This window comes from Zerene cesonia, chromosome 2 (genome assembly GCF_012273895.1).
Source record: "Zerene cesonia ecotype Mississippi chromosome 2, Zerene_cesonia_1.1, whole genome shotgun sequence".
Lineage (NCBI taxonomy): Eukaryota > Metazoa > Arthropoda > Insecta > Lepidoptera > Pieridae > Zerene > Zerene cesonia.
This window is the reverse complement of record NC_052103.1, coordinates 4,419,345-4,447,306: the sequence shown is the minus strand read 5'-3', so window position 1 is coordinate 4,447,306 and position 27,962 is coordinate 4,419,345. Positions and strand designations below refer to the sequence as shown.

The window sequence follows — 27,962 nt, the reverse complement described above, 5'->3', positions numbered from 1 at the left end:
CAAAATACCGTTAGAAATTATTACAGACTAAAAATACTACATACGGACAGAACGTCACTGGACACTGATGCAGACTACAGCTATTATATTGACAATTCAATCATATCATATTATTATTAAGATGACGCTCATACAACACCGACAAGAGGCTCAGTTATTTCGTTGTTTTGTTTGCGATTACGACAGCTCGGCCATGTGTTAACTTGTCACATATTTTACTTATTACATTTTTTAATGTGAATTGATCCTTGCACCGGAGATGTATCACATCCCCACAGATAACCGGCGTAAAATAGTAACGTGCTACGGTGTTTCTTATATAAAAAACATACAATACATAATATAACGTCTATACGGTACATCTAAGTATAATCATATTTTTTAAATTTTAATACACGTCATGTACATGTGTGTAAATGATTTAAATTAGGGTTATTATTGTAATATTTTAAATCGAAACATTCTAATATTGATTACAACGTAAACAATTAAAGAAAATATCTGCTTTTTTAATGAAACACTTTTGAAAACTTTATATAGATATCCATATAAAAAAATACTTGTAATAGATTTAACAAATATTTTTTAACAAAAAGAGTAAGTTTGTTATGATGAGTCTGTTTGGTTTAAACCCTTTGCCTTATATGGTTTAACAAATGTCACATAGCTCACTTTTTAATTTGACAGTTGACAAACTTCAAAGTTTAAAACGGCAACGGTGAACGGACGGTTTCATAATTGTTTCAGAATTCCAAATAAACTCCTCAGTCCTATTGTAGAAGTCAGAAGTTAAATTTTTATTTACAATGCCTCACGTTGAAATAGACATTCCACAAAAAGTGGACCAACCAAACCCACGGAATAATCCAGCTATTTTTAAAATATTTCATAATGTCCAATATAATGTAGTGCAACACAAAAAATACGTGAAAGAAATGATAAAACTTTATAAAAAGGTAAATTACATGTTAAATTTTTTGACTGTATATTTAATATATTCAAATTATTAATATTTTTTATTGCATTTATAGATAGATCAAGATACTTTTCGCGAAAGTTTTAAAAATGCACTGCATTATTTGTTTACCTTTGGGGATACGAGTGCCAACGTTGATCGTGTGGTGCAATTTGTAGCTACTTTTTGTACTTCGCTTGACGATGAAGAGGAATTTCTTATGTTTATATTTGAAATTATATTTGACGTAAGTATCACCTAAGTATAGAAATATAGTAAATGATCAATATTTCCTTTTCTTTTTATACTTTTTATGAGGCTCTCAGTTCATAATTTTCTTGTTTACATGTTTAAATCTATCTATCTATATACACTAGCAGATCATTGTGCCAAAAAGTATCTAATAAGTAATCTAATACAATAAAGCTAAAGAGTTAGGTTGTTTTGTTTAACGCCCTAATCTAAGATGTGTGCTTAGTGTTAGATGCCCATTTATTGAGGAATGTTTAAGGCTATATAATATCAGGTACTACGAGGGGCACAGCTACTTGATTAATAATAGACTAAGTGAGCTTGAGAACTATTCATATAGATATATGACTTTCTCGTAACTCAAGACTGTTTACCATTCTCCTTTGAGACATCACATTGACTGTTTTTTAATTTGTGAAATATTTCAGTGTCAGTGTGTGTCGGGACAGTCTGTGAGATACCGCGCTAGCCAACTGCTGGCAGCTGTGCTTGCTGCACTTGGTGATGATGCATCACTAGATGATGATTTGTGTGATAAGTTGTTAGCATCTCAGGTAATTTTTAATGGTAATTCATAATTTGTAGTTGTTAAGTTGAATAAATCATATTAATAATATCAATATATTATAAATCATATTAATAATAGTTTGTCTTTATCTGATTTTTTTTTTGTAATTAAAATTCTATATGTTGCTAGCTTTCCGCCCACAGCTTTGTCTGCATTTCCTCGCATGTTAACATTCCCATTGGATTTCCAGGTTAAAAACTTTCCTATGGTCCAATGCTACATCTGTACAAATTTTCAGCCAAAGTGATTTTTTTTGGTTAAATAACTATTGGTGATCTGAATCCTTTAGATGCAACGGCTTCAAGATACTCGTGGCGCAGTACGATGCCGGGCCGCACTGGCCCTACAGCGTTTACAAAATCCTATGGAGCCTGATGATGAGGTGACGCGAGCATATCGGTTTCACATGAGCTGTGACCCCAGTTCATCTGTTAGGAGGTAACATGTTAAAATTTTTATTAATTGCATATGTTAATAAAAAATACATTAAAAATATTAATGTAGAATGTCAAATAAATGATAATCTTGATTGGTAATTGGTTTGTAGCTTGAAAGTATCCTTTGTCATATCCTGAAATGCTAATCTATATACTTATATGTCCCATAAATTGTTGTTATAAAAGCATTATATTATAAGTAAAACTCTTAATTAGGATACTTTTTTTGTATTAAAAGTATGTAAAGTCTTAACTGTTAAATTATGACTACTAAATAACACAGCTCATAGTTAATTTATATGCAATTATTAATATAATTAGTAAATTTATTGTATTAAAATATATTTTCTAGAGCGATAGTAATGTCCATAGCCAAATGCACCCGTAATGTGCCATTTGTGTTGGAGAGACTGTGCGATGTGGACGATGCAGTGCGCCGAGCCGCTTTTCTGTATATATCTGCTATTAATGTTACTCAGCTACGAGTTAAACAGAGATTGCTCACTTTGAAGGTAAGTTTCATGACACTTCTATATTTTATTCTGTTTTGTGAAAGAAACATTGATCAAAACTCAGCTCAACTTTGATCTATTCTAATTTTGTGTGTTTGTTTCTATTGGCCAATGTTATAATTGTTATTTGTGATTCTTAGATAGCTATTGTATACTAGGCTTATTATTGTCATGACAGTTGTCTTTTATTTAAAGAATTATCTGTTTTTTATTTTTTTATTATAGGTTGGACTTACTGAACGTAGTCCGCGTGTAAAGAGGGTGGTTGAGGAAATTTTAATACCTGGCTGGTTGAGTACTTTTGAAGGCAATATTGTACACCTCTTAAAGGCTATAAGGTTAGATAATGCGCATGATGCGAAGGACTCGCAGTATGTTGCAGGCAAATTGTTGGAATCACTATTTAAGTAAGTTCTTTTTCACATTTGTCATACAGTATCTAGATATCTATGCAGATGAGTTCTTATGTAAAATCAGTTCTATTTAAATTGTTAGTGTTTTTTATTTCTTAGTAACATAATTAGTCCTACAGTTACTAAGTCAATTTACATATTTACGTTTTGTGTTCCAGTTTAAATTATTTGATTTTTTTGATAAATTAAAAATAATGTATTCATAACCTGCAAAGAAAAAAAAAATATGCTTATTATGAGTCTCTCTTATTATTTTTTACAGGCGACTTTCAATCTCTGAGCTATTAGAATGGTTGCCGACAGAAAAATCCCTAAGACTAGTGCCAGCTGAGAAGTTGAATAAAGAAACAGCATGGTATTGGCGCCATCTAGCGGAACATCTGCATAAGATTGAGGACGACGAAACGCTAGAAGTGGTGCTACCTGATCTGGTTGTTTTGACTGGATATATTAGAGCGTGAGTTTCGGGGTAAATTATATTATGTTGACAAGAAATCACTAGGAACTTAAAAGTAGTGTTTGATAAATTACGTTTGAAGAAATTATTGAGTTGGCTGTTTGAAATAAATTAATAATTTTTGGAAATTAAAAAGTTTTTAACGAAGGGAAGGACTTACCCGTGACTACGCTCGCTGTCAACCGTTCGAAACGTCGGTTTAAATAATATAATGCATAAATCGCGATTAAAATCCGTTATAAAGTCTTTAATTACAAAAAACAAAAAATAGTATAAATTAATAACGTTCTGCATGTTTATTGTAAAATTCTATTATTAAAAGTCAATCAAAGACACCGTTATATCTAATATACATAAATGTTATACAATAGCCAATTGTAACCTTTAGTAGTTATTTGATTCTTCCAATGAAATCCTACTAATATTATAAATTCGAAAGTTTGTGAGGATGTGTATAGTTACTCTTTCACAAAAAACTACTGAACCGATTGCAATGGAATTTGGTACGAAGATAACTGGACAACTGGAATAACACATAGGCAACTTTTTATCCCGATATTCCTATGGGATACGGACTTACACGGGTAAAACCGCGGGTTATGAATTATGTTAACCTAAATTTCAAAATACATTTTCAGTATTGTAGAATCGCCATGCCCTTCGGAAAGCGAGGACCCAGTTGGTTTCAGTACTCGCCAGTATGTGTTGCATGAACTGGCCAGCATGCTGAAGGTATACGATGCAACTGATCCCACTGGCCGTACTGCACTGCAAACCCTTATTACTGATACTCTTACTGGTATGTGTAGCTGATATTCACGACCAATTGTTTTTTAAAATCTTTTATAGAAACTTACAGTATATAAACTTATTGATGTATTTGTATGTATGCGACAATTCACAAGTTTTTTGTACTATAAACCTATATTAGATATAGATTATATCTATGGTAATATTGTAAACCTGAAGAGTTTATTTGTTTGTTTGTTTTAACAGACTAATCTCAGGAACTATTGGTCACATTTGAAAAATTATTTCAGTGTTAGATAGCCCGTTTACTGAGGAAGGCTATAGGCTATATGTGTACCACGAGCGAACCGCTAGAACCGCTAAATAGTTTCTTATCACTTGAGTTTGAATGTTTTCTACAATATATAACATATTGTTACTAATATTTTAATAAGCGATATGTTTTAAAATGTGTGTATGCCTATAGTTTATAGCGTTGTTATATAACCTCAACAACTGGACTATTCGATACAAAAATAATATTCAATTCAAACCTTTATTTTCTGAGATTTCAAACCAACAATCCCATGATTTAAAATGTATGTAATGTACCAATTTAAAGTAATAAAAGATCTAATTCAATAGGAGAGTACGGGCCGCTAGATGCAGACGTGATTCGTGCGTTCGTATCTGCCCTAGAACTGGTTTTATCGGATGTGACGCAACGCATGGAGGTTGTGTGTCGTGTTATATCCGCTTTGCGGGATCCACCGGATGTTGAGCCGGTCGCACCGCCGCCTGTGGATAGCGCCGAGGTTAAACTGAAGGTGTGTTATGGGATAGTAGACTTTATTTTGTTTATATAAGGTTTAATTTCATGGTGTATATTGTGATGAGATTATGGACTCCAATGCTATATTATGTATATGATGAAATTTTGGGTTACTTTTTAAAAATTCACTATGGTATTTTTTTATTACTTTACATTACTTTGTTAATGGTTTTATTTTCATATTTGTGACGGGTTATAACGCCATGCAAAATAGTAGCTTTTAGCTGATCAAAAAAAGCTATAAACTCATACCCCTTTTTAATGGAAAAAAATTAAGGATACTGTAATTTTTTTTAGAGAGCAAGACTTCGGGTGTCTTTAAATGTTGCCATAGAAGCTCAAGAGGAAGCTGTGAGGGATGAAAACTATGCCCTTGCAGCGGAATGTAAAGCCAAAGTAAGTATATGTTTCTAAATTTCTGGTCAAATTAACTTCACGTCACTAATTGTGACATAACATTTTATGTTTATATGTAGTAAGTATTTAACAATTTTTTTTTTGTGTAATCAGGTTGCTGATATTCAAAAGAAATTGGAGGATCTAAACATTGATGCTACACCGCAACCGCCTATTACTGTAAGTAAATCTATACAGACTTATTTTTTAATAGATGGGGATATAACAGAGGTATTCATAAAATATTAAATATTTATCTGTCTTTAATTGATCTTAACAGATTTATTTAAACTAAATGCACATGCATAATAATCTATGAATATTCATTATTTAATATGTCTACATTTACCAAGCTTTACCTTATTAGATACAATATCGTATTATATAAAATTTCTGAATTTGAATGTATTAAATATTAACAATAATTATTTCCAGACCATTAAAGAGAAAGCGTCAGATACAGAAACGTTGAACAAGTGCCTGACAATACTCAACAGTGCATTAGACACGCCGCAGTTGAAGTCAGTTACGCCCATGTTGCAAATGATGTTCACTGAACTGGAGGTAAAGTTTGCAACTTTAAAACCAGTTTAAAACCATGTTTTTTTTTTTGAGTAAAAAATTATAGTTTTTATTTTTACGTAGGTAGTTGTCGTTTTATAAGATCTACTTTCATTCAGTCTTATAAAGAAGGACCGAAAATTTTTTGATTGAAGAAGTACTATAATTTTATCAACCGACTTCAAAAAAGAAAGAAGTTTTTTTTATGTTTCCTCGTAACATTTACTAGTACCTACCATGTTGGGACCACAAGGGAGGCACTAGCTTTCAAATAGAGAATAATATTACTTTAGTCTAGTTCTGACTTGAAGATGGTTTAGTATTTTGTAAAAAAAAAAAATGTTTTGCAATCGTATTTCTATACCATGAAACTCATTTACAATTTAAAAGTTTTATTGCAATATTGTTATTATTTTTTTTCGTTAAATATGTACTTTTTTTGTCAGGAAGAAATATTCCAAAATGTTGAAATATTGGATAATGCCTTAGAAACGGTAGCTCTGTTTGGAATGCTAGACAAAGAGTTTGCGAGAGAGCATAAGGCTTTCTTCTTTGCTAACGTAAGTCAAAATCATATAAAAGTTCTACGTAATTGATTTATTTCATTAAATATTATCATATTTACGTTATCATTGATTTTTCTGTTTGTAACCCCAAGCACGCATGTTTGTTGTCTTCTTTTCCCCTTGAATTTTAAATAATTTCTCATTTAGCGAAAAGAGACCTAATTACCACGAGTTACGTATTATATTGAATCATGATAAATAACAAGAATAAACTTGTAAAAACGTGGTTTATCCATAATCAACCAAGGAGTTTTTTGATATAAATTTTTCAGCTAATAGACACAACAAACGAGCCCACAGTGTCAACAGTGTTGCGTTGCATAATAGATTTGCTGTGCGTGCACGGCGCTAAAGTGTTCGAAGATGATGACGTCACACAAAGTGATAGCAAAGTTAGCAAAAAGAAACGCAACACACTGCAATCTGAAGATGCTACTGAAGAAGATGGTGAGATTTGATGATTTTTGACGATACAAATTAAAAATCTTTGAAATATGAATGTGGTTTAGCTAAAAAAACTTATAAAGTAATGAAAAAGGATTCTGAATGTGGTAGTCGGCACGAATTGGGCCAGCTCGCACCGGGGAAGTACCACACCCCCACAGAAAACCGGCGAGAAATAATAGCTTGCTATTGTGTTTCGTACGGTGAGTGGGGGAGCCGGAGGCCTATTTCCTTCTCCTAGCCCTTCCCAGTCTACTCCTTCTTTCCAGTCGTCAATCCTTTCCTTATCCCCCTTAAAAGCGGGCAGCACATTTTCAGAGGTCTAAGCCTCTGCGAATGTTCATGGGCGGTGGTGATCGTTTACCATCAGGCGAACCACCAGCTCAGTTGCCCGCTATGCCAAAAAAAAAAAGATATTATGCATTCCCAGTACATTACATATTACATTAATTCATCTCAACATTCAAAAATGCATAAAGTATTATAATGCCTTGGGGTATGTTGCAGGTACATTATCTGAATCAGCAATATCATTATCGCCAACTCATAGCACTGTCATTGAACTACTTTTGAAAATAATGGAAAGTGCTGTAAGTATTCTAAATTATAAATATCCAATTGAGGATCTCGAAAGTTTATTTTTAACCGACTTCTAAAAGAAATTAGTAGTAACTCCAACATCTGGAATATTTTATTTCTTTGCAGTGCGCCACATATCGACTTATTATTGTTGAAGGCATTTGTCGATTATTATATTTGGGTCATCTGGAATCGCCAGCAATTCTCAGCCGTTTGATGTTACTCTGGTTCAATCCTGCCACAGGTATATGACTGTATATTATGTAATTAAATATATATTTTTTTTACTAAATTTTTGCACAACTATAAATTTATTTTGACAGCAGTTTATAAGTATATTTAACAGAATTTTTTCCAATTACCTTAATTTTCACTTTGCACTCCTCTTCAAAATGTTTCTCTTTTTATTTTATATGGTAGTCTGGAAGAGATCGCTACCTAGCGATAAGACCGCCATTTGTGCATAATGTCTCTTTTGTTTTTGTTTCATTTATGTCTTTTTTTATAAATGTTTGTGTGCAATAAAGTATAAAATAAATAAATATTTTTTTCTTGGAAAAGAAATTAAGAACCTGACCAATTATATTAAACCTTGTCAGGTGTAACTCTCGATATTCACTGTTTTAATTATATTATATTATAATTTTAGTGGAGGAAGATATGCTACGTCAAATTATAGGCGTGTTTTTCCAAACATTCCCGATAAGCGTGGATGGGGCACAGGAACAAATTCAGGTTCGTTATATAAATATATTCATCTTAATATTATTGCAAGAAGTCTCCTCGTCGTTCACTGATTTGAAAATTTTCTTGACTCTTATTGTCATTATTCCTAACATGAAACGATTCTATTTTTGAAATCTATGTATGAAAGTTTAGGGACACACAATATATTTACAATTAACTCGCCAGCTTTCCGCCGGCATTTCGCTTCGCTTTTTTCGCATTTGGGTTATGCATTCTCGACTAAGGTACGTCCATGTCCATAGTGTACAATTATAGTATTTTTATTATCGAAACTTTTTGATGTGAAAATGGTTTATTATAAAAAAACATTTAAAAGCCAGTATAAATTGCTAAGCTATCCATGTCCTACAATGATATGTACTTAATATTATTGTGAAGAGACAGATAAAGTTATATTTTATTTATTTAATGTAATATATATGTATTGAAATTTATTTAATGCAACAGAAAGCGACATTGCCAACACTCAGAGCGCTAGCAAACGCACCGTCGAGTTCTCCGATCGCTGAGATCGACCAAGAGGCTGTGGTCAAGTTTATCGTGTCTCTCACTAGAGTTAACCATGAGGTGAGTGCAGTCCAATAACTTTTTAAAGGAAATGACCTTAGTTACCCCCTATATTATTTAAGCACGTGCGACTAAATTGAATGATCTTTCATTAGTTAGACGTTTGTCCGCTTGTATTATTTCTTACTTGTATCTTTACCTTTCCTGCTAGTAGTTCTATCCGCGAGGGGGGCTAGTGATCTGTACTACAGGTCTTTTTAGGACCTATTTCAGACACTAGTCCTTCACAACGTTAATACTATTCCGTAGTTTAATGATTGTGAATGCATAAAGATTTTTTTTATTTCTTATTTATTTATTATTAGGATAGTAGACGATTACGTTAAGGATATAATAACTTAAAAAAAAAATGATGTAAAGGTTGAAATATGTTGTGTTATTCCAGATCGTATTTAACTTTTGAGATTATTGAAGTCAGGTAATACAATAGTAAGAATAGAATTACTTCAGATATTGTCATAAATTATAATAGTTTTGTGTTCACTGTTAAAAATGCGATTGTAGTTAACTTGTTATTATACTCGGTTAGTCACCTTTTAATTAAAATTTCCGATTGATTACGAAATTTATTTACAATAATTTTCAACACTATTTAAGCAGAAATTCTCTATTCATTGTATATAATTTTCTTTCTTTCTTTTGCATACTAGAACATTCTTCCATTCACTTATCAAACCCAATGTTTATTACTAATTCGTTCCTTCACATTCCAGTTCATAGACAGTCAAGGAGCAATGGCGATGGTGCTATGTGGATACCTAGTTCGTCAGCCGGCGTCGCCTGAAGTGGGGCTGGCGTGTCGAATGCTAGCGTTACTCTCACCGCCCAGAGAAGCGAATGTTGCTTCCGACTTGGCCACTATGTTGAGGCATTTATGCACGGTGAGCGACTTACACGCCTAAATGTGTTAATTTGCTCGATTTATAGTAATAGGAGTTGAAAAATCATAAGTATAATAATTAATAATGACTCTTTTTTCCAAAGTAATAGTGTTGAATATCAGTAATATAATATCCGATGTACAACTTCAGAGTAAAAACTCAAAGTATAACATCATCAATCATCATCATCAGCCCACATAAATTTCCACTGCTGTGACACAGGCCTTCTATGAGGGTTCAGGCCATAATCCATCACGCTGGCCAAGTGCGGGCTGTCGGATGTCACACGTCGTCGAAATTTTGATTCTTGGACATGCCGGTTTCCTCACGATGTTTTCCTTCACCGATTTGAGCAGTGGTGATGTTATACATGCGCAGATAAATTGAAAAATCAATTTATTTCTTGCATGCTCGCCTGGTCTCGAACCCCGACTTGTCGATTTTAAGTCCGAGGTCCTCACCACTGAGCCACCACTGCTCTAAGAATACCATGTTTCATATAAATCCAATTAGAAGTTTCTGCATCATATGTTGTCAAAATACATAAGTTTATACAAACTCAACTCAACTCGAACATTTATTTATTCAATTGGACTTCTTATAGAAGCTCCTTTGAATCGTCATAACACAGTTTTAACATTTTCCACCGGTTCGGAAAACAGTTTCTACAGAGAAGAGCCGCAAGAAGCTTTAGTAACTCATTTAATACCTGGTCCAGATTTGACTCTGTGTATTTTGCCAGCCAAATTTTATTTTCTACATATCTTCAATGTATAAACACATAACACCTGTTACATTATTTTCTTCTATTATAGAAATTGCCTGATAAACAGTCGTGTCGAAACCTAACGCGATATCTCGGCGCGTTAGAAGCAATGGAGAGGGCGAGTCTTAATAAAATGTCCAATACGGGTAAGAAATGTCTGATTTTCTACATTATAATACTGAATATGCACTATGACTTGCAAATAAACATAGAATGTATGGTGTTTTATGTGGATTTAGTTTTAATCTAGAATACTAAATCTATTTCAGGTATAACTGAAGGAACATTGGCTGGTGAAGACTCATTAGGTATACTGGGACGGACCACATCTTCTTTACGTAAGTTCTAATGTACTGTACCTATTTTATTTTCAATTGATACGCACATATTTTTTTCTTTTTATTTTTAAATTAAGCAATTAAATATTTTCTTCTTCGATATTTGCTTTTAAGGTTTCTCGTCAAACAGCAGTAATCGCACGACAATTTTTACATTCAAGAAATTGGCGCTGAGTGCGTTTGTTTTATTTTTAAATAATTTATTTTGTATATTTTTAAAGCTTCCCTTCTTGGTTTATCCATCCGATGGTGTTTTTACGTATTTTTGTACACTTAGTTCTGATAGCCCACATAAATTGTGTATTCTTCAGAATATTTTGTAGATTTTTTTTATGGTATTCAAAATTCTTTGCCAATCTATGAATTTCCATTAATATCAAGCGCTTAGTCGTATTCATTATTAGAGATGTGTTTTATTATGATTGAATTGATATTTAGCGATTTATGTAGTATTAGTACGAGTAGGAGTTTCCCATTCCTCTATGTAACTTAATATCATGAGAAAATATAATGTTTCGTAATTTCCTTTCGACGTCATGCATTGCAAGGCATTTTTCTTTATTAATTTACTGTCTTTCGCACCCGGCTTCACCTTCGTGTCACATTTTTAATACAGCGCCACTTATCCTACTCTCTGAATTTCGGAGTAAAATAATGGATATTTCCGTGGAAATGAGATATTTCATCGCGTGGAAAAGTAAACTATGCCACTCTCTCGTACTAGTTGGTACGATATAAATAGTAGTTTGAGTGGTTACTCTCTTAACTAAACTCATACTATATAACCGCTCAGCTCAAACGAAAAAGAAGGACCAACAGTCACACTTGTGCATTTATATTATTGGTAACGGTTTGAATTATCTAAATTATTATACAATAATCAATTGCAGCGCAACCGTTAGCACGCAGCACGCATGTAGTTATAAATGAAACAGTTGAAGAAGAAGTGGAAATCGACGAATCTTCGCCAACTGAACCGTCACATATATCGAAAGGTATTTGTTATTTTTCAACAAATTATTTATAAGAAGGTAAAGTGTATGTAAAACAATAAGCAATTAGTCGTATGTACAATGTATGATTCAATCGTTTTATTCACCGATCTTCCCAATAACGAAGAAAGAATTTTTGTATGACCTTCAAGACATATAACATCTCAGTCTCCCCGTGACCACGCTCGCTGTAAAGTGTTCGAAACGTCGGGTTAATAAAATGAATAAATCGTGTTTAAAATCCGTTACAAAGATTTTAATTTCTAAGAATTTTTGATTTTGTAACTATAACTCCGTAGATGTTCAACCCATTAGCGTTTTTTTTTAATATGATAGGAAATTGGTCATATTTTGGTTTAGTATTTGCAGTAATAATTGCTCCCATTGCAAACTTTTTTTCATATAAAAAAGAGATACATCCATTAATCTAGGATATAATTGAACTATAACGTAGTATATTATTCATTTATGTTGTAAAATAAATGGCAGTACAAGCGGAACCCTTCCAAGATACGCATACGTCAGCTGCCCAATCATCAGACACAGATTCCGTCGTACCATCCAAGGATGTTTCAAATAGCGGTTCAGAAGGAAGCAGTGGAGTTTCGCCAGTAAAGAAAGCCAAAATTACTAAAGGTATGCTATAAATCCATGGTTTTTAATTTCATTAATAGATATAAAGTTACTTTTTAGTTACGATAATTAAATTTTGTTTCTTCAGTAAGGAGTGATCAAATATATTTAAAGTCAGCGTTATCACTGACCGTAATATAACATTTGACTGTTTTGTAATAACATAATTCATAAAAGAGCTTCAGACTCATAAGTAAAGTAAATTATTATCTTATGTATGTAGGTAAGAAAAAGAAGCTGTCAATGACGAAACAAACAAAAACAAATGCTATAGAAAAAGACAAAGAGAGCAAGACAGCAAATGGAAAGAAGCAAAATGAAAAAGGGTATAAGAGGAGTCGGTCACAGCGATCGGTAGAAGATACTGATAGAGGTTAATAATATTTGATTATTTTTAATAATTTGTGTCGTTTCCCATTTATTTTATTTTTTTTAATCAAAGAAAAAGATTCTTTGAGAATTCAGTTTTATAGTTGTTACTTTCTTGTTACTCAAATTATTGTCGTACTTCCTTTTGTTGCGGTGGTTATATATAAAATTAATTGGTTATTAGATCAATTAAATTTTTTACATAATAATAGTGTTTAATCAAAACGAGTTGTGCATAATTTTAATTGTAAATAAATTTGCTATTTAATAGTTGGAATGAATTTTTATTTTTTAGAATAATTAAAATGATGCTGATATATTTTCAAACAGCTAAAACTAAGGCAGTAAGCAAGTCGAAAGAGCAGCAGGAACAGAAATCACCAGCATCCGATCTCGATGTATCCAATATAACGGTACGCAAGACGCGCGGCGGCAAGTCCGGTTCCAGCTCAGACTCTCCGAGCTCTGGGCGAAGTGGCCAGGGCGGTGAAAAGAAAACGCAAGACAAAGGTATCTCCAACCGTTTTCAAAAAAGAAGGAGGTTATCAATTCAATTGTATTTTTTGTGTTTTTTATTTGGAAGCTGATGCCTCCCATGTGGTCCTATTTCAATTTGGTCTAGTTCTGACAATTTTAAGGCGGTTGTTAAAAATATTAGTAAAATATATAAGAACCCCTATTACGTATAGGATGAGTTTAATCTATGGTTTACTCTGGATTACATGGGCAAACAACAACAGCAACAACTAGCATCTTGTGTCTTCAACAGACATTCACACATTATTTTTACCAATTAATTACAGGATAATATTCAACTCAAAACCCAATAGGTTATATAGGCCTTTATAGGCCCATATTTGTCCCACTGCAGGGACACAGACAAACATGGGCTGATGATGTGACTAATATGGGCCGGTGATGATGATGATGATTCAACCGAGTATAACTAATAACTTATTAATATCAGCCCCAGCGCCGCGGCGTTCCACTCGCTCGTCGACGGGTTCCCGCAGCAGTGCGGCGGAACAGTTCATGGCGAACGATTCAGCGGACGACACAGAGCTGCACACTATTGTCTATGATAATGATTTTGTGAGTGTTTTTAGTATGTGTTTGTATATTGTTCATTATTTCGTAAGAAGTTTGATAAGCCTGTTTTTTTTTTGGTTATTGTCACGTCTTTCTCCAAAAAAAAATCATACGTTTACATTGATTCAATAGTCTCATCATCAGAATAACAATTGCATTTTTTCTAAAACATGTTGTCATGCCAATGTTGTCAAAAAAAATAACTTCTAACAAAAAAGGCCTTTAATAAGCTCTACATTCTTTGTATTTCAGCAACAATCTTTACTAAATGAAACCGAGAATGACAGCAGAAGAGTAAGCAAATCCAACATTACTATACCAGAGACACCGGAGGCTAGCGAAGGGTGAATATGATATTAACAATTGTATATTTTTTCATAATTTTTTATTTATAATGTTTTATTGTACAAAAAGTAAACTAAATTTTATACAAAGTTATTAGTCACTCATATTTTGTGCAAAAGGCGGCCTTATTGCTACACAGCAATCTCTGTAAGACAATCTGGTAGGAAAGGATATGTCAGAAGTTGAAATGATAGCACAAAAGAAGAAAAAAATACCTACAAAAAATATAATATAAACTTATAATGTACATAAATACTGCATAATGCTAAAACTTCTTCAAATAATCTACTACATACATAATAAAATCTTTAAATTGCATTATTCAGCAGACATTGTATGAAGTTCCTATAAAATTTATATTCAACAACTCTATATTATTTCTTTTTACAGGTCGGATTCTGAACCAGAACCTATACCAAAAGGCAAAGGAAAACGTACAAATAAGAAATAATTGTAAAATATTAAATAAAATGTTTATTTTCATAGAACCTCTCTTATTACTAATACCTAAGTAACAATTAATTCCATTACACATAATTGTTGGACAACTTTTATCTTACTTTTAGACATATTCTTGTAATAAGAAATCTTTTAAAGTCAAACCTTTTGGAAAAAAAATACTAATAGGATTAATAAAAGAATAATAGTATAATTTGTACTTAAAGATAAAGACAATAAACGCTTTTTAAAAACTTTTGCACTTTCCCATATAAGCATAATCATCATCATCATTTTCTTAACGATTTGTAAAGAATATTATAAATAGTAATACATGAAATAGAATTCATTCGTAATAAATATATTAAATATTTATCTATATTCAAAAAATTCAGTGTAGTCCTATCTAGAAATTTGATAATTAGCGTGGTTCACATGATTGTGTCTGTACCAATCTTGCGGTTTGTACGCGTTCTGCCAATTCTTGTTCCACGACCACGGTCTGTCGTCCCACTTACTCCACCTGTTGGTTGATTTGTCGTTTTTTATAATACCATACCATATAATAGGAAATTGTTTAATTAATTATAATTTATCTTAATTAATTATTATCGGGTTGAACATCTTGATATTTTGTAAAATTACTAAATAATTAATAATTAATTATAAAAACATTAGAAATACTCGGTTATTTTTTGTCTTTGTTTTTTTAAGAATGAATCTTACTACCATAGTCTAATAATTCAACCATCATCGAAGATATTTAGATAAGTCTGTCGTGCGGGGGGCAACGAGCGAGATCTGGGAAGAGCGAGCCCGATATACATACGACATGTTATTAGCAGCTCGGGACACTATTTAAGCCTATAAGGCAATATATAATTTGCCACCGCGCTCATCTTTTTATGTTTTCAGGTACACAGGTTCTTACATTATTATACGTATATTTTAAAAGTGATATGTAATTACGTTGACTAATGATAAATAATACATAATACAATACTTCTTGTGTTGTAACAAATTATAAAACGTTATTTCGTATCTACAAAAAATTGTGTTTTCACCACAACCGCGACATTGTCTAGATGTTTTCGGCTTTAACTACAACACTTAAGGCGTTGTAGTACTGCATGCTTTCTCTTTACTCTGTGCCTTTACTCACTTATTGTCATTATTAATAGCACCGCCTTTCGTTACATTATCCGTTCCATATCTATTCTTGAACCTCTGATGCCTCGTGATAACAAACTCTGCCCCTCGCTCTCCGATCATTACCGTGGGCGCTGCAGTGTTCGATGAGGGTACTGTAGGCATTATTGATGCGTCTACTACTCGCAAACCTGGATATACAAAATAAGAAAAAAATCATTTATTCTATTGGTGGTAAAAGGGACACATTTTTTCATAAAACTATGTTTGTATTGGAATTGTTTCAAATAATATTTCAATTAAATAGGACTACAAATGTTAGGTATAGGTTCATGCCCTATGTGTAAGCACACTCAATGATAATATTATATTTGAATAGGTATTATATTTTTAAGTAGTATCCAGTATTAGTATAACTAGTTATTCATATAAGAACTTACCCTCAACACCATACACACTTAGGGAAGGATCAACAACAGCCATAGGATCATCGTTGGAGCCCATCTTGCAAGTGCCCACTTGATGGTTCTCAGGAGCAGTGCGCTGTTGAGCCAAACATCTGAAGAACTCGTCCGTGGGGTTCAAACCGCCACCTGGACACTCTTGCCCGTAGCCTTCGGTTGGTTGCATACCGTATTTCTCGCGGAGAATCTGTTTAAATAGTAAGTTAAACATATTTGCCCGTTAGGAACACTTAATAGGCCTGATTGCCTTTTGTCGATTATAATAAGAGCAATAGGCAATTGAAGTGAAGTAAACGTACGCAGTAAACTGCGCAAACCACCATTAAGATCGAATTGAGTCTGTGATACAGTTTATCTAATTTTTTTAAATGAATATAGATTATAAAGGTACTTTCTAGAGTTATTATACGTATATATATTTTTGACTTATTATATTTTTTTTCAATCCTTCAATCTATTATACATAGAAAAAGTATTTTAACTAATTTGATTTAATAATTTTTTTATTAAATTACATTTTACTATTTAACAAAAAAAAGAATAATAGTCATTTGAAACTTGTACATAATTACAAATGAAAAATAAAAAAAAATGTAAGAAATTTTAAACTAAAAAACTAAAAATTAAAAAAAAAAAAAAATGTAGTCAGAATATAGTATTCATGATATTCTGATTTGCAGCATACCATTTTAATAACGTGGCTTAAGTGATGGAAAATGAACAAGTACCGTAGTATTGGCCAGCCGATACGCCGTTCTTGCAGCTTCTACAAGTACATTAAGCTCGTGCTCATTGTAGAAGTAATTGGGCTGCATCAGAGGAGGTTGCGCCGGGTCCACTGACTGCAGGGTGAGGTAGCCTCGGCTGCGTGGTTGCAGTGCTATTGCTGATATTCTGAAAATATTGCGCATATTAAAGGAATTGCAGTTTCGAAACCATCACATCTAGATTGGTTTATTAGAACTAAAATACGCAAGTTAGTTACAAATACGTAACACAAATATTTTCTATACATTCCATAACCGTGTCTATGACAATGTTGAAAGTCCTACATGTGAACAAGTTATAACCCTGAACTTATTTCTATCTTACTCAAACATTATTAACCTTAAGTATTTATCTATTTATTTTTTTCGCTACATTTATGCCGTGACAAGTTCACATTCATCTCGTAAGTCTTATTTCATCCCACAATACATATATATCCAGTTAATTAACTTGAAAGATTTCAAAAAATCTACAACACTTACGATATCCTCCTCTTATTAGCTATCTGATCCGGCTGCGCGACGGATCCGTCGCCGCAGGACGCGTGGTAACCGCTGAAGAAGTATTGGATGTCGGGATGGCGCCCGCCGGCGGACGACAGGCGAGAGTTTATCATGCCCGTAAGCTGAACAATTTGGAATAATTTAGTAGTTACAAAACAGCTCATGGCGTTATGTAATGTAATCTTAACTAGCTGTGACCCGCGGTTGAAACCGCGTAAGCGTGCTGCGTAACCGTATCCCGTAGGAATATCGGTATAAAAAGTGCCTATGTGTTATTTCAGTTGTCCAGCTATCTACGAAGCAAAATAGTATTATTATTCACCAATAGATGTCAGGAAAAAGAAACACGAATAAAACACGAATATGACATTTTCTAAAAAAAAATCCTAGCTAGATCGATTTATCGCCCCCGAAACCCCCTGTATACATACATAATAAGATTTGAAATTTTTGATTTTTTCGAATTCGATGCTTATGGTAACCTAAAGGCTAGAGTCAAAGCTTCAGTGTGAAAAATAGTAATGCAAACAAAAATGAGTTTATGTCTGAGTTTGACAAGCAACCTCTTGAAATCTTTATTCTTAAACATACAATTCTTTGAAACGATTGTAGAAATAACTGAGCTTAATTTACCTGGGACAAACCAGTTCCAGACAGTGGTCCTCTTCTCTCTAACATATACTCCATAGCACTCTCCCAAGACAACTCTGGGAGGTCTGGTTCCTTGGTCAAAGTAAAGTCTAGCGTCACTCCGACATGATTATGTAGATTCTGACCAACGCCGGGAAGGTCCACAATAACAGGTATATTGAACTTGTCCAACGTTTGTCTTGGTCCTATACCAGATAGCATGAGAATTTGTGGTGAATTCATGGTACCAGCTGATAAGACAACCTAGAAAGAAATATCGTTGAAAGGAATGCGACATTGACCTACGTTGGCTAAATGCGGGATTGTGTGATGGAAAATGAGAATGATAAAGGATATGTATTATTTTGGAAGCTTCAGTTCGTGGCTGTTAGTAAATCTATTTTGGGAGAACTTTAAAATAGCTAAGCCACCCTGGTAGAAGAGTATTTCTACTTATCAAAGAAAACTACGCATAGAAAAGACTTTATAGCATGTACACTTATATTATAAAGAGGAAGAATTTGTGTTTGTTGGTTTGTTATGGATAAACTCATAAACTACTGGGCCGATTTAAAAAATTCTTTCACCATTAGAAAGTTGCAACATCGCTGAGTGACATAGGCTATATATATACCATGGGCTAAGCCAGGGCGAACAAATAGTTTTAGAATAAGTGCTTTAACATTACACGTAGTAAGGTACTTACAAGTTCTATAAATTACCTCTTTTGTTACTCCGATTGTTTTAGTCTCTCCATTTTTAATATATTCCACGCCCGTGACTCTCTTCGTTGTAGGATCTATGATAACTCTGGACACCAGGGCATTTAACAGGACATTTAGGTTCTGCCGATGTGCTGCCGGTCGTAGATAGGCACGCGCTGTGCTGTATCTAGTACCATTGCTACAAAAATATTTGAATTAACTAATGTTTTTCGAGGACATGAAATCAAATCAATCAATCATTTTAACTGAATAATATAAAAACAAAAATTAAAATTTTCTTATTATCCAGTGATATCACCTAGTTAGGTATTAATAAACGTGATGTTAAATAACTAGAAGATGTTACTATTCAGTTTTTTTTTTTGTCGCAGAAAAACATTTTAGCAGAGCTCGAGATATACATAAATCAGTGTTCGCCACCATGATTATGTACCTATAAGCGTCATAAGCAAATACAATTTAAAATAAAAGTAAAGGTAGAACGTTATAAAATACTTACTCGTTAAACGCTTGTGCGATGGTAAAACCCGTAGAAGATTCTCCATTCAAATCGCTGGTTGGTGGATAACCTAATTCAATGGCTGCCGATACAACATCATGAGCAAAACGAGGTGCATAGCGGAACTGCAAACGAAGACATCTGTGTTATCTATACTCGATGGTTATGTTTCTTAATAACAATAATACTTGTTGGAAAATCTTTTCATGAGCAATTGCAATTTTCTATCTAACACTATTTAACTGGCCAACAGAACTGCGATTTGCTCCTATGACCTGCTGCGACCTACTCGTTATATCAGTGTTTATTCCTTTGGGGGTTATAAACAAAGATTTCAAACAATACGAAACACTTCGAAAGTGTGTTATGAAATTTATGATCACATAAAAATGACAATAACAAAATTATTTATTTTATCACAAATGTAATGAGGATTCGAGATGTTTTTGGAACGACCGGTTTCTTCAAATTTCTCGAAGCTTTCACAATCCTTTTACCTTGATATTGAATTTTAAAACTTGTTCGTTTTAATTTTATTTGTTTACCGTATACCTAATAAATATTTGTTACCTATAACAAGACTGTTGTACATTTTACCTACACATTATTGTCAAACTATATTAGTTAGATACTGAATAACTAAACTGTATAAAATTATAGGTTTACTAACACTTTGAAGAACATTTTACAAAATCTACATAGATTGCCGGTGCATTTTTGTCATTCAAATTTGTCAATGTTATTGTGCGATTTATGTCTATACAAATAATTATTCCTATCCCACAATTTATGTAAAATTTTGTACCTAAACGATCCGCTATTCTTAGGTAACTTTATATTTATAATCCTTTTCTATTACCCGAATACATTACAGAACATATTACAGCATACCCTTTGTACTGGAAGTGAATACAATACGAATAAGAATATGATTATTTACCCTTTGTACTGGCAGTGGCCCGCCGGTATTATGGTACTGTCCGGACACTCCAGAACCTATTTCCTTATTATCCTCGCTCTTCAGGAAGTAGGGCATCACCTCGAACCACGACCAGCCAGTAGCACCGTTGACCGCCCAACCGTCGTAATCAGCTGCGTGACCGCGCATGTACATCATGCCATTGACTACTGAACAACCTCCTATAATTTCATTGAATATTGGTAAGTTTTTCGTATTAATATAATACAAACTAAAAACATATTTTGTATTAGATTAAGCATTTGTATTAGCGGTTTCCTGAATTGCACATTAATTTCAATATCGTGATATACGGGGTGTCCCGCTTTTGATGATAATCTCAATGAATCTTATAGTTCTGCGTACGCTGATGACATAAAATACTTTAAATTAACATCGAAAATACATAAAACGATTTGATTTAATTCTTTGAATGTATGTTTCCATCAATAGCTTCGCGCAGCCGGCATAGATATAACGTGGCTTCACCAATGCGGGTCAATGTGTATGACAACACGTGAATGGCAGTTCTGCGCGTTGTCAGGGCTTAAAAAAATACGTCAGGTATGTTTTGAGGTTTTTTTTTACGAAAAAAGCGTATGAAAAGTTATACCTACGTTAGTTTGGTCATAGCACACTTACTTTTGACACCTGTATATATACAAATGTATATGATTTTAATAGCAATTTCAACATTACCTAACATCTTCCCTCTATGCCAAGAGCATCTTCCACCATTAGCTAGGCAAGCCCTTTGCTGTGGTTCTGTATAATAATTCCAATCAGTATCATTTCGGCTCCAATAAGCTGTGACCCAGGCTGGCACTGACGATTGGGAGGGCTCGTCACCTCCAGCTTCTATCAGCAAAACCTTAAAACATTTATACATAATGTCATGTCATTTGGAAATTTGTCGTGATTTTTGATCGACGATCAGAACGAATATAAAGAAATTTAAACCGAGCACCTTGTGTTCCATGGTTAATAGAGCTGTTATTAAAAAGTCCTTTATAGGTAACTATTCCAAAATCTCGTTCCTGTGACAAGTAACATGTACTACCTACTTTTCGTTTATAATAGTTGCTCTAGCTTACCACGTTTATTCATATAATGTTTTATCTTAAAGTATGTTTTATTCAGTTCATTAAAGAATAGCAATAAACGCAAGACATAATTTTATTATAATCAATCATAAAATAACAATATAAAGTATATTACAGTTTATAATAAACAATTATATAACGATAATTACGCTTGAAATACATAATACGTTTTTATGACACGGGAAACTACGAGATGCGTCAGAATATTATGGTAAACTAGAGTCCAATATAATAGAGTGGAATTGTGACATGTACAAATGATTTAGTTATCCCAAGGCAGCATTTGATCGGGATAAAAAGTATCCTATCACCCAACTCAGCTCTGTCTGAATATCAATTTTTATCAAATTTTTAAAAATCCGTTCTGTAGTTTAATCGTAATTTACGGACATACATCCAAACAAACTATCACATTTATAATATTAGTGTGATTAGTGAAATGCTAATGCTTTGGAAATTTTAGATGCATTACTACTTACTACTAATATACAATCGGAAATGACAACTGTTTATTAAAAATTACAAAATTAAATTAAGTTACGTTTTTAAATTGTCAATTTGACTGTATTTTTTGGCCTGGGCACCTCACAACCTTAAGTTAAAATTAGTCATCAATATTTTAAATAGTTATTGATTTTAATGATAGCCAATTAAGTAAATTTTGATATGCGGCGGTTGCAATAAAGAATTCTATTTTTACTTTTGTATTCTAATTCTTATTTTAGTGACTATTACCCCTTTATATCCTACATGGTTTTTTAGTATGTACTAAGGCAGGTATGCACCTATGAAACAAAAATATATAAACAAAAAATTAAAATATTATAATATTAACGTTTAATTTTTTTTTATAATAAAGGTCATTAAATTAATAAATGTTTGATTTTGAATATTCCATACCTTCCATTGCGGATTTTCTGACAATCTAGCAGCCACTACCGATCCAGACGTACCACCGCCAACCACGATGAAGTCATAGCTTTCGTCCAACGTATCTCTCTCCGGTACTCGGTTGCAAGGGTCCACAATATCGCAGCGACCATTCACGAACGACTCCAAAATACTCATGAATAGCAGGAATTGACTCCCACAGGAACCGGCCATGGACGGCCCTATCTCCCGCAGCGGACACGGACATGCCTAGAGAAAATATTATAATAAAAGTTTTGAGTTCATCATTGTTCTTCTTCTACTACTACTCTACTCTTCTGTTTTACTGAATTTTATTCTACGATAATTTTTCGTATTGTAATAGGTTCAAAAATAATAAATTATTGCTCAAGATAACATTGTGTGCACACTAGACGTACCTAGCTAACGTTGGCAAAAATTGAATTTATTTTAATTCATCGCAAACAAATATCTGACAAGGAAGCGAAAGTGTTTAGGGACTTCGGATTTGGAACGCTAAGTGATTTATAATTACCTATATACCTACATTCATTCTCTATGGGATAGCTAAATAGCCGTTGCGAATCTATAATAAACGATAGATAGAATCCACATCTACGTTATATTATCGATCAATTATTAATAGATGTATTATAATAATAGTAAAACAACAATACTCCTACCTGCACTTCCTTCTACATGTAGCTACCAAATATACAGAGTTGGATTTCATCCCGTACACTGGGCAATTTATTTTCATAAATTTAATAACATTCAAGATACTGAAACGTCATTCTTTATTTTTTCGTGTTTCACAGTGTACATACTCTTTAATAACGAAAACAAAAAGAATATTTTTTTAGTTTCCCATGTATAAATATTAGATTTGAGATGAGCACTGGGAAGTGCCTAATTTAACAAAAATGTTTTCCGAAGTGGTTTTTTATATTATAATAGTTAATAAAAAGATGGATAGCTAAGATAGAAACTTACTTATAATATTATGCGAAATTAGGTTTGCTTACTATTCTCTCACGTAGCAACCGGGAGGGCTAGAGAGTGGTAAAACCCGCGGGAATTCCCTTCAACTACACGGGTGAAACTGATATAAATACCACGCCTACGCACAAATCGTGTCTAATTTTCCAACTCAATAAAAACAATACTTAACACAAAAAGATAATGTTCGAATCTTCAGACAAAACGTCTAATCCATAAAAATTATATACTACAATAACAGTTCATTATCCAATGCTTAGACAAAAAAGGACATCACGATTATCATTGAATATGTATACAAAAAACTACTATGTATCCAATTATTATTTTTAAGTAAGTATAAAAATGAGGTAACAAGCTATCCGTTTAAAAAAAAAGCATTGGCAACAAAAATTATAGGTCTAAATAAATTACAACATACTCTTATCCTATCAAAATGTAATCGATTTAGATAATATAATTTTAAAGTTACAAATTTTCAGTTTCCATTTTCAATTTTCAGTTCATTTATTAGTCACAAGTCTACATTTTAATGTCTTTAAATTGACTGACACTTCACAAAGAGCACAATTATACCTATAATTGTCTCTATTAAAGTAGCAAGATGTAGCATCATTATTCTAGTAATCATTAATTACTTAAATATGGTAACGTTTAATGATTTCATAAGTAATTAATGATTTAGCAGGAGCGACACGTGGATAAGATTCACTCATTGTTAATAATAATTAATTAATATTATTTATATGCTATGATTACTGGACTATAAGCTTTGAAATACATATCCAACGAAATTGAAATTATTTTGTAAGACAATAAATGTATCTCAATGAATTTCAAAAAAATCGCATATTTATGTTATGTTTATTGTTATGATTTGAGTAGTACCTAATTGATAAATATGTACATACAAAAAACTTATGTGGGTACGTAAATGACGTTATTTCCCTACCTAGTTTAATTCTCAACATGCGATATAAACCAGACATATGAGATAGGTTAATTTTCTTCTAAGTATTTAGATTGTCTACTCTTATTTTAATGTTTTGATCTACGTAACAATAATGCTCAATGGCATAGTGAATTTTAAAATATTAGAATGCTTACAGTAAATGCACCGACACTAGCTGAAATATGCGCCTTTTATATGACTTGTCCAGTATAAAGTTTATCTACATAAATGGGATTTTTAATGGACTTTCACATAAATTCGTCTTCTTCAATCGGGTGTAAAGAACTGTACAGAAGCGCCGAATTTTATCTCTTTTGTTCTTTTTTCTATCAGGGACAGTTTAAGCTATAAAATAAGTATCACGGGCGAACGGGCGGCCGGGACGGACTGCTAGACGGACGACGTATAGATTAAAACTCACGTCTTTAATGCAATTTATAATATACAAAAACTTATGTGATTGTATAATTACAGTGACAACAATGAAAGGTATTTGAGGAATGTGGTTGCGATTTCTTTTTTCTACGGACTAGGAAGACCTATTGTTTTGACCTACTCATTGATTACAGTCATAATTACATAGTAAACTACGAACATGCTATTTGTACATTAAGTCCTTTTTGCTTGTTCAATTATAAACTACTGATATCATTGTAAAAACTGGGATCTTGCCCAGTTTTTGCAATGATATCAAACAAAAAATTTATACACAACAAACGTTTTTATATAGTTCTAGAGATTCTTTCAGCAATAAAAAATGTTTGAACTAATCTTATAGCACAACAATAGCATTGTATCAAACAATTGGTAACTACATCTTAACGTATATTAAAGAAGTCGGTTAATATCTCTTATAATTTTAATGTAGTTAGTAATTATAAAGATTTTATTGTTCAGAATTCAAAGCTTACTTCAAAATTGTTAGTGTCATATAAATGAAGAAGTAGATTTAAATTTAAAAATAATGTGTTTGGTGACGTGAAATATATACAGATCTCTATTTAAATTAAACACTATTTTATAGCAAATCTTCGCTATTATTATTGCACGCAGGGAATAAAGTTAATTTACCAGTTATACAAAATTAGATAACAAGCAGTTTTTAAGATACATTTTTGTATAAAACAGTCTGTAGTATTATTATTAATCCTTCGAATAATCAGGTGAAATATCATATTATGAATATCACTTGCTGTTATTCGCCGTTTAACCGCATGGGCAAAGGAAATTAAAAAGCCTCATCCACTATCTCCAGACAAAATAATCGCTGTTTTTTCAATATAAATTAATGTAAAATTTAATCATAGATATTCTTACAAAGTTTCTGATATCGTAATTATCATCATCATCCTGGTATATATGAAAGGCGAATAATCCACTAAGACAGATATATAACTTTTTAGGAACCTATTTTTTTTATATTACTTAATACAATGCTCTTACCTCCGCCGCTCTTATCATTGTCTCGGCCATCTAAGTATATGATATGCGTTATACTGAAATAAAAGAGAATCATCATTATTTTTTTTTTATTTAGGTATTTATATTTCCCATTTCTGGGGTTTGTTCACTAGGGGCGCGGGCAATTAAGCCAAGAGTCGCTAGCTTCTTATTAAATTATGTGGGATTCACATTAATTGTACTTTCAGCGTCGCATAGGAATTTACGCACAATGCGACAGGTATTTAATTCAGCTGCCTTTTACATTGTAATAAAAGTCTTGGAAACCGATGTGCAACATTATACTATTTTGTTATATTATTTAATGAATTAAAATGTCATAATATGTTCCCATATAAGTGCAGTCTAATGTGTAATTAATTACACTATTATATTCTCCACATTCTTGGAAAGTCAACTCAATCATTATGCATACATGTGAATACTATAAATTGTTTTCACACTGCGGATGTTACAGTGCGCTTTTTTCAACTGTATGCTATGTGGATAATTAAGTAATAATAAGCATTCAAATGACACTTTTATTATCATCTTCAAATCCCTTGACACATCTTTCTTATTTATGTGCATACATTAGTCCCATACATTAATTTTTAATGTAATCTAGTCTTAAACGTTAAAAAAAGCTTTCATGACAAGCTCATTCTACTAAAACCGTAACGCGTCAAGTACCATTCAGAATACTATACAAAACCAGTTGTTCAAGAGTTGACACTTAGGTCAAGACTTTGTATAGATTTTTGCGAACGTTATCTTCAAGAAACGTGTAAGGAATTGTAACAGGGAAATTGTTTGTTAAGATTCGTCACGCGTGGCCAACAGTAGGTATCGATAGCTGGTGCAGGTTGAATGGCTCCTCAAAAACCATGAAATTGCTCAAGCACCTCACAAAATATAACGGTTTTGGTCGATCATGGCTGCCTTGAACTGTTACTTATATTAAATAATGTGTATTATAGTTAGTTTTACCAAATTAGTACGTATTTTTTCGATTATTGCATATTTGATTGATAAGATAAACAAGATCGGTAAGAAAACGTGTTATTAGCTTCAAAACTTAATTGAAAATTGTGTTTTTTTAGTAAGATATTTGTTGACTTAACATCTAAAAAGGCAGGTGTTTAGGCAACCGACTATACTCCTCGGAAATATTGATGTTTCTAATTTACAAGAAAAAATACAAATAAAAGATTGTAGACTTTCGATGACATATTCGTGTTATAAATATTTGATGACACGGGAAACCATTAATATTCACTTTGAATAGATTTGCGAAAGTTATACTTAATATATGTTGATGATTGAGAGACGACTATTCTTTTTATATTACCTGAAAATAAATTATTACTAATTTTACTTATTATGCGTTTTTTATTATTTTAAATAAAATTGTATTTACACTTTAAGTGTTTGTTAAGATTATGCGTTATTTTATACGTTTTTATTAGTTATAAAAAATGTTCACATATTAAAATTAATTGAAGAGTTAAATATATACAATATCAATATCAATCAATATAATCAATCCTGTGATTTGATAATAAAATAATTTATGTTATTATTATTTTATTTTAATATAAAAATATGAAAGCACGTACCTAAAATCACATAGGTTATCACAGTATTTATTTTATTTTTGTTTATCCGCGGCGCCCGCGCCGATTCACGTGCGATTGAAGACGCGCAAGCGACCACGACTGCTCGTGCCCAGCTTAAAGTTTATATTGATATTCCTCTACAGTGACATAAGTTATTAAGTGATGCATATTAACCTACCTAAAATTATAAACATCGTGCTATAAATATACACGGTAAACCCTTTTTTATATATTTAGATAGGCTTTCCACATAAGGGGAAACAAAGTTGTAACAGCTTATCTTGGAAGAGAATCATTTGGTACAAGCTTACATATAATGCAATGTTTATAACAATTATAGTACATTATTATATACCAATATGTTATGTTTAAAATTATCCTGATAAAAATTTAAAT

At 32.5% G+C, this 27,962-nt stretch overlaps 2 protein-coding genes across 3 annotated transcripts; one reads left to right on the top strand and one right to left on the bottom strand.

Moving 5' to 3' along the window:
* Window positions 1–710: 710 nt before the first annotated feature.
* On the top strand, window positions 711–15,046 carry LOC119833155 (condensin complex subunit 3). Of its 2 annotated transcripts, none has more exons than XM_038357071.1 (28): window positions 711–956; window positions 1,032–1,202; window positions 1,636–1,761; window positions 2,065–2,213; window positions 2,565–2,724; window positions 2,950–3,131; window positions 3,400–3,594; window positions 4,233–4,393; window positions 4,969–5,150; window positions 5,453–5,551; window positions 5,666–5,731; window positions 5,987–6,115; window positions 6,559–6,672; window positions 6,951–7,125; window positions 7,630–7,712; window positions 7,828–7,945; window positions 8,351–8,436; window positions 8,896–9,015; window positions 9,729–9,896; window positions 10,712–10,808; window positions 10,932–11,000; window positions 11,891–11,995; window positions 12,482–12,628; window positions 12,849–12,998; window positions 13,325–13,504; window positions 13,968–14,086; window positions 14,336–14,427; window positions 14,819–15,046. In XM_038357071.1, the coding sequence occupies exons 1-28, from the start codon at window positions 807–809 to the stop codon at window positions 14,877–14,879; spliced, it is 3,654 nt and encodes a 1,217-aa protein (XP_038212999.1). In that variant the 5' UTR covers window positions 711–806; the 3' UTR covers window positions 14,880–15,046. The 2 variants fall into 2 exon arrangements, with proteins under 2 accessions (XP_038212999.1, XP_038212998.1); XM_038357070.1 differs by having other exon boundaries at window positions 13,962–14,086.
* LOC119833180 (glucose dehydrogenase [FAD, quinone]-like) lies at window positions 14,915–27,702 on the bottom strand. The gene is made up of 13 exons (XM_038357077.1): window positions 27,567–27,702; window positions 25,951–26,003; window positions 22,566–22,805; window positions 21,262–21,433; window positions 20,545–20,744; window positions 19,605–19,729; window positions 19,103–19,283; window positions 18,384–18,644; window positions 17,730–17,872; window positions 17,208–17,373; window positions 16,456–16,666; window positions 16,029–16,206; window positions 14,915–15,389 (listed from the first exon to the last, which is right to left on the bottom strand). The coding sequence occupies exons 2-13, from the start codon at window positions 25,978–25,980 to the stop codon at window positions 15,269–15,271; spliced, it is 2,028 nt and encodes a 675-aa protein (XP_038213005.1). The 5' UTR covers window positions 25,981–26,003; window positions 27,567–27,702; the 3' UTR covers window positions 14,915–15,268.
* Window positions 27,703–27,962: the final 260 nt, after the last annotated feature.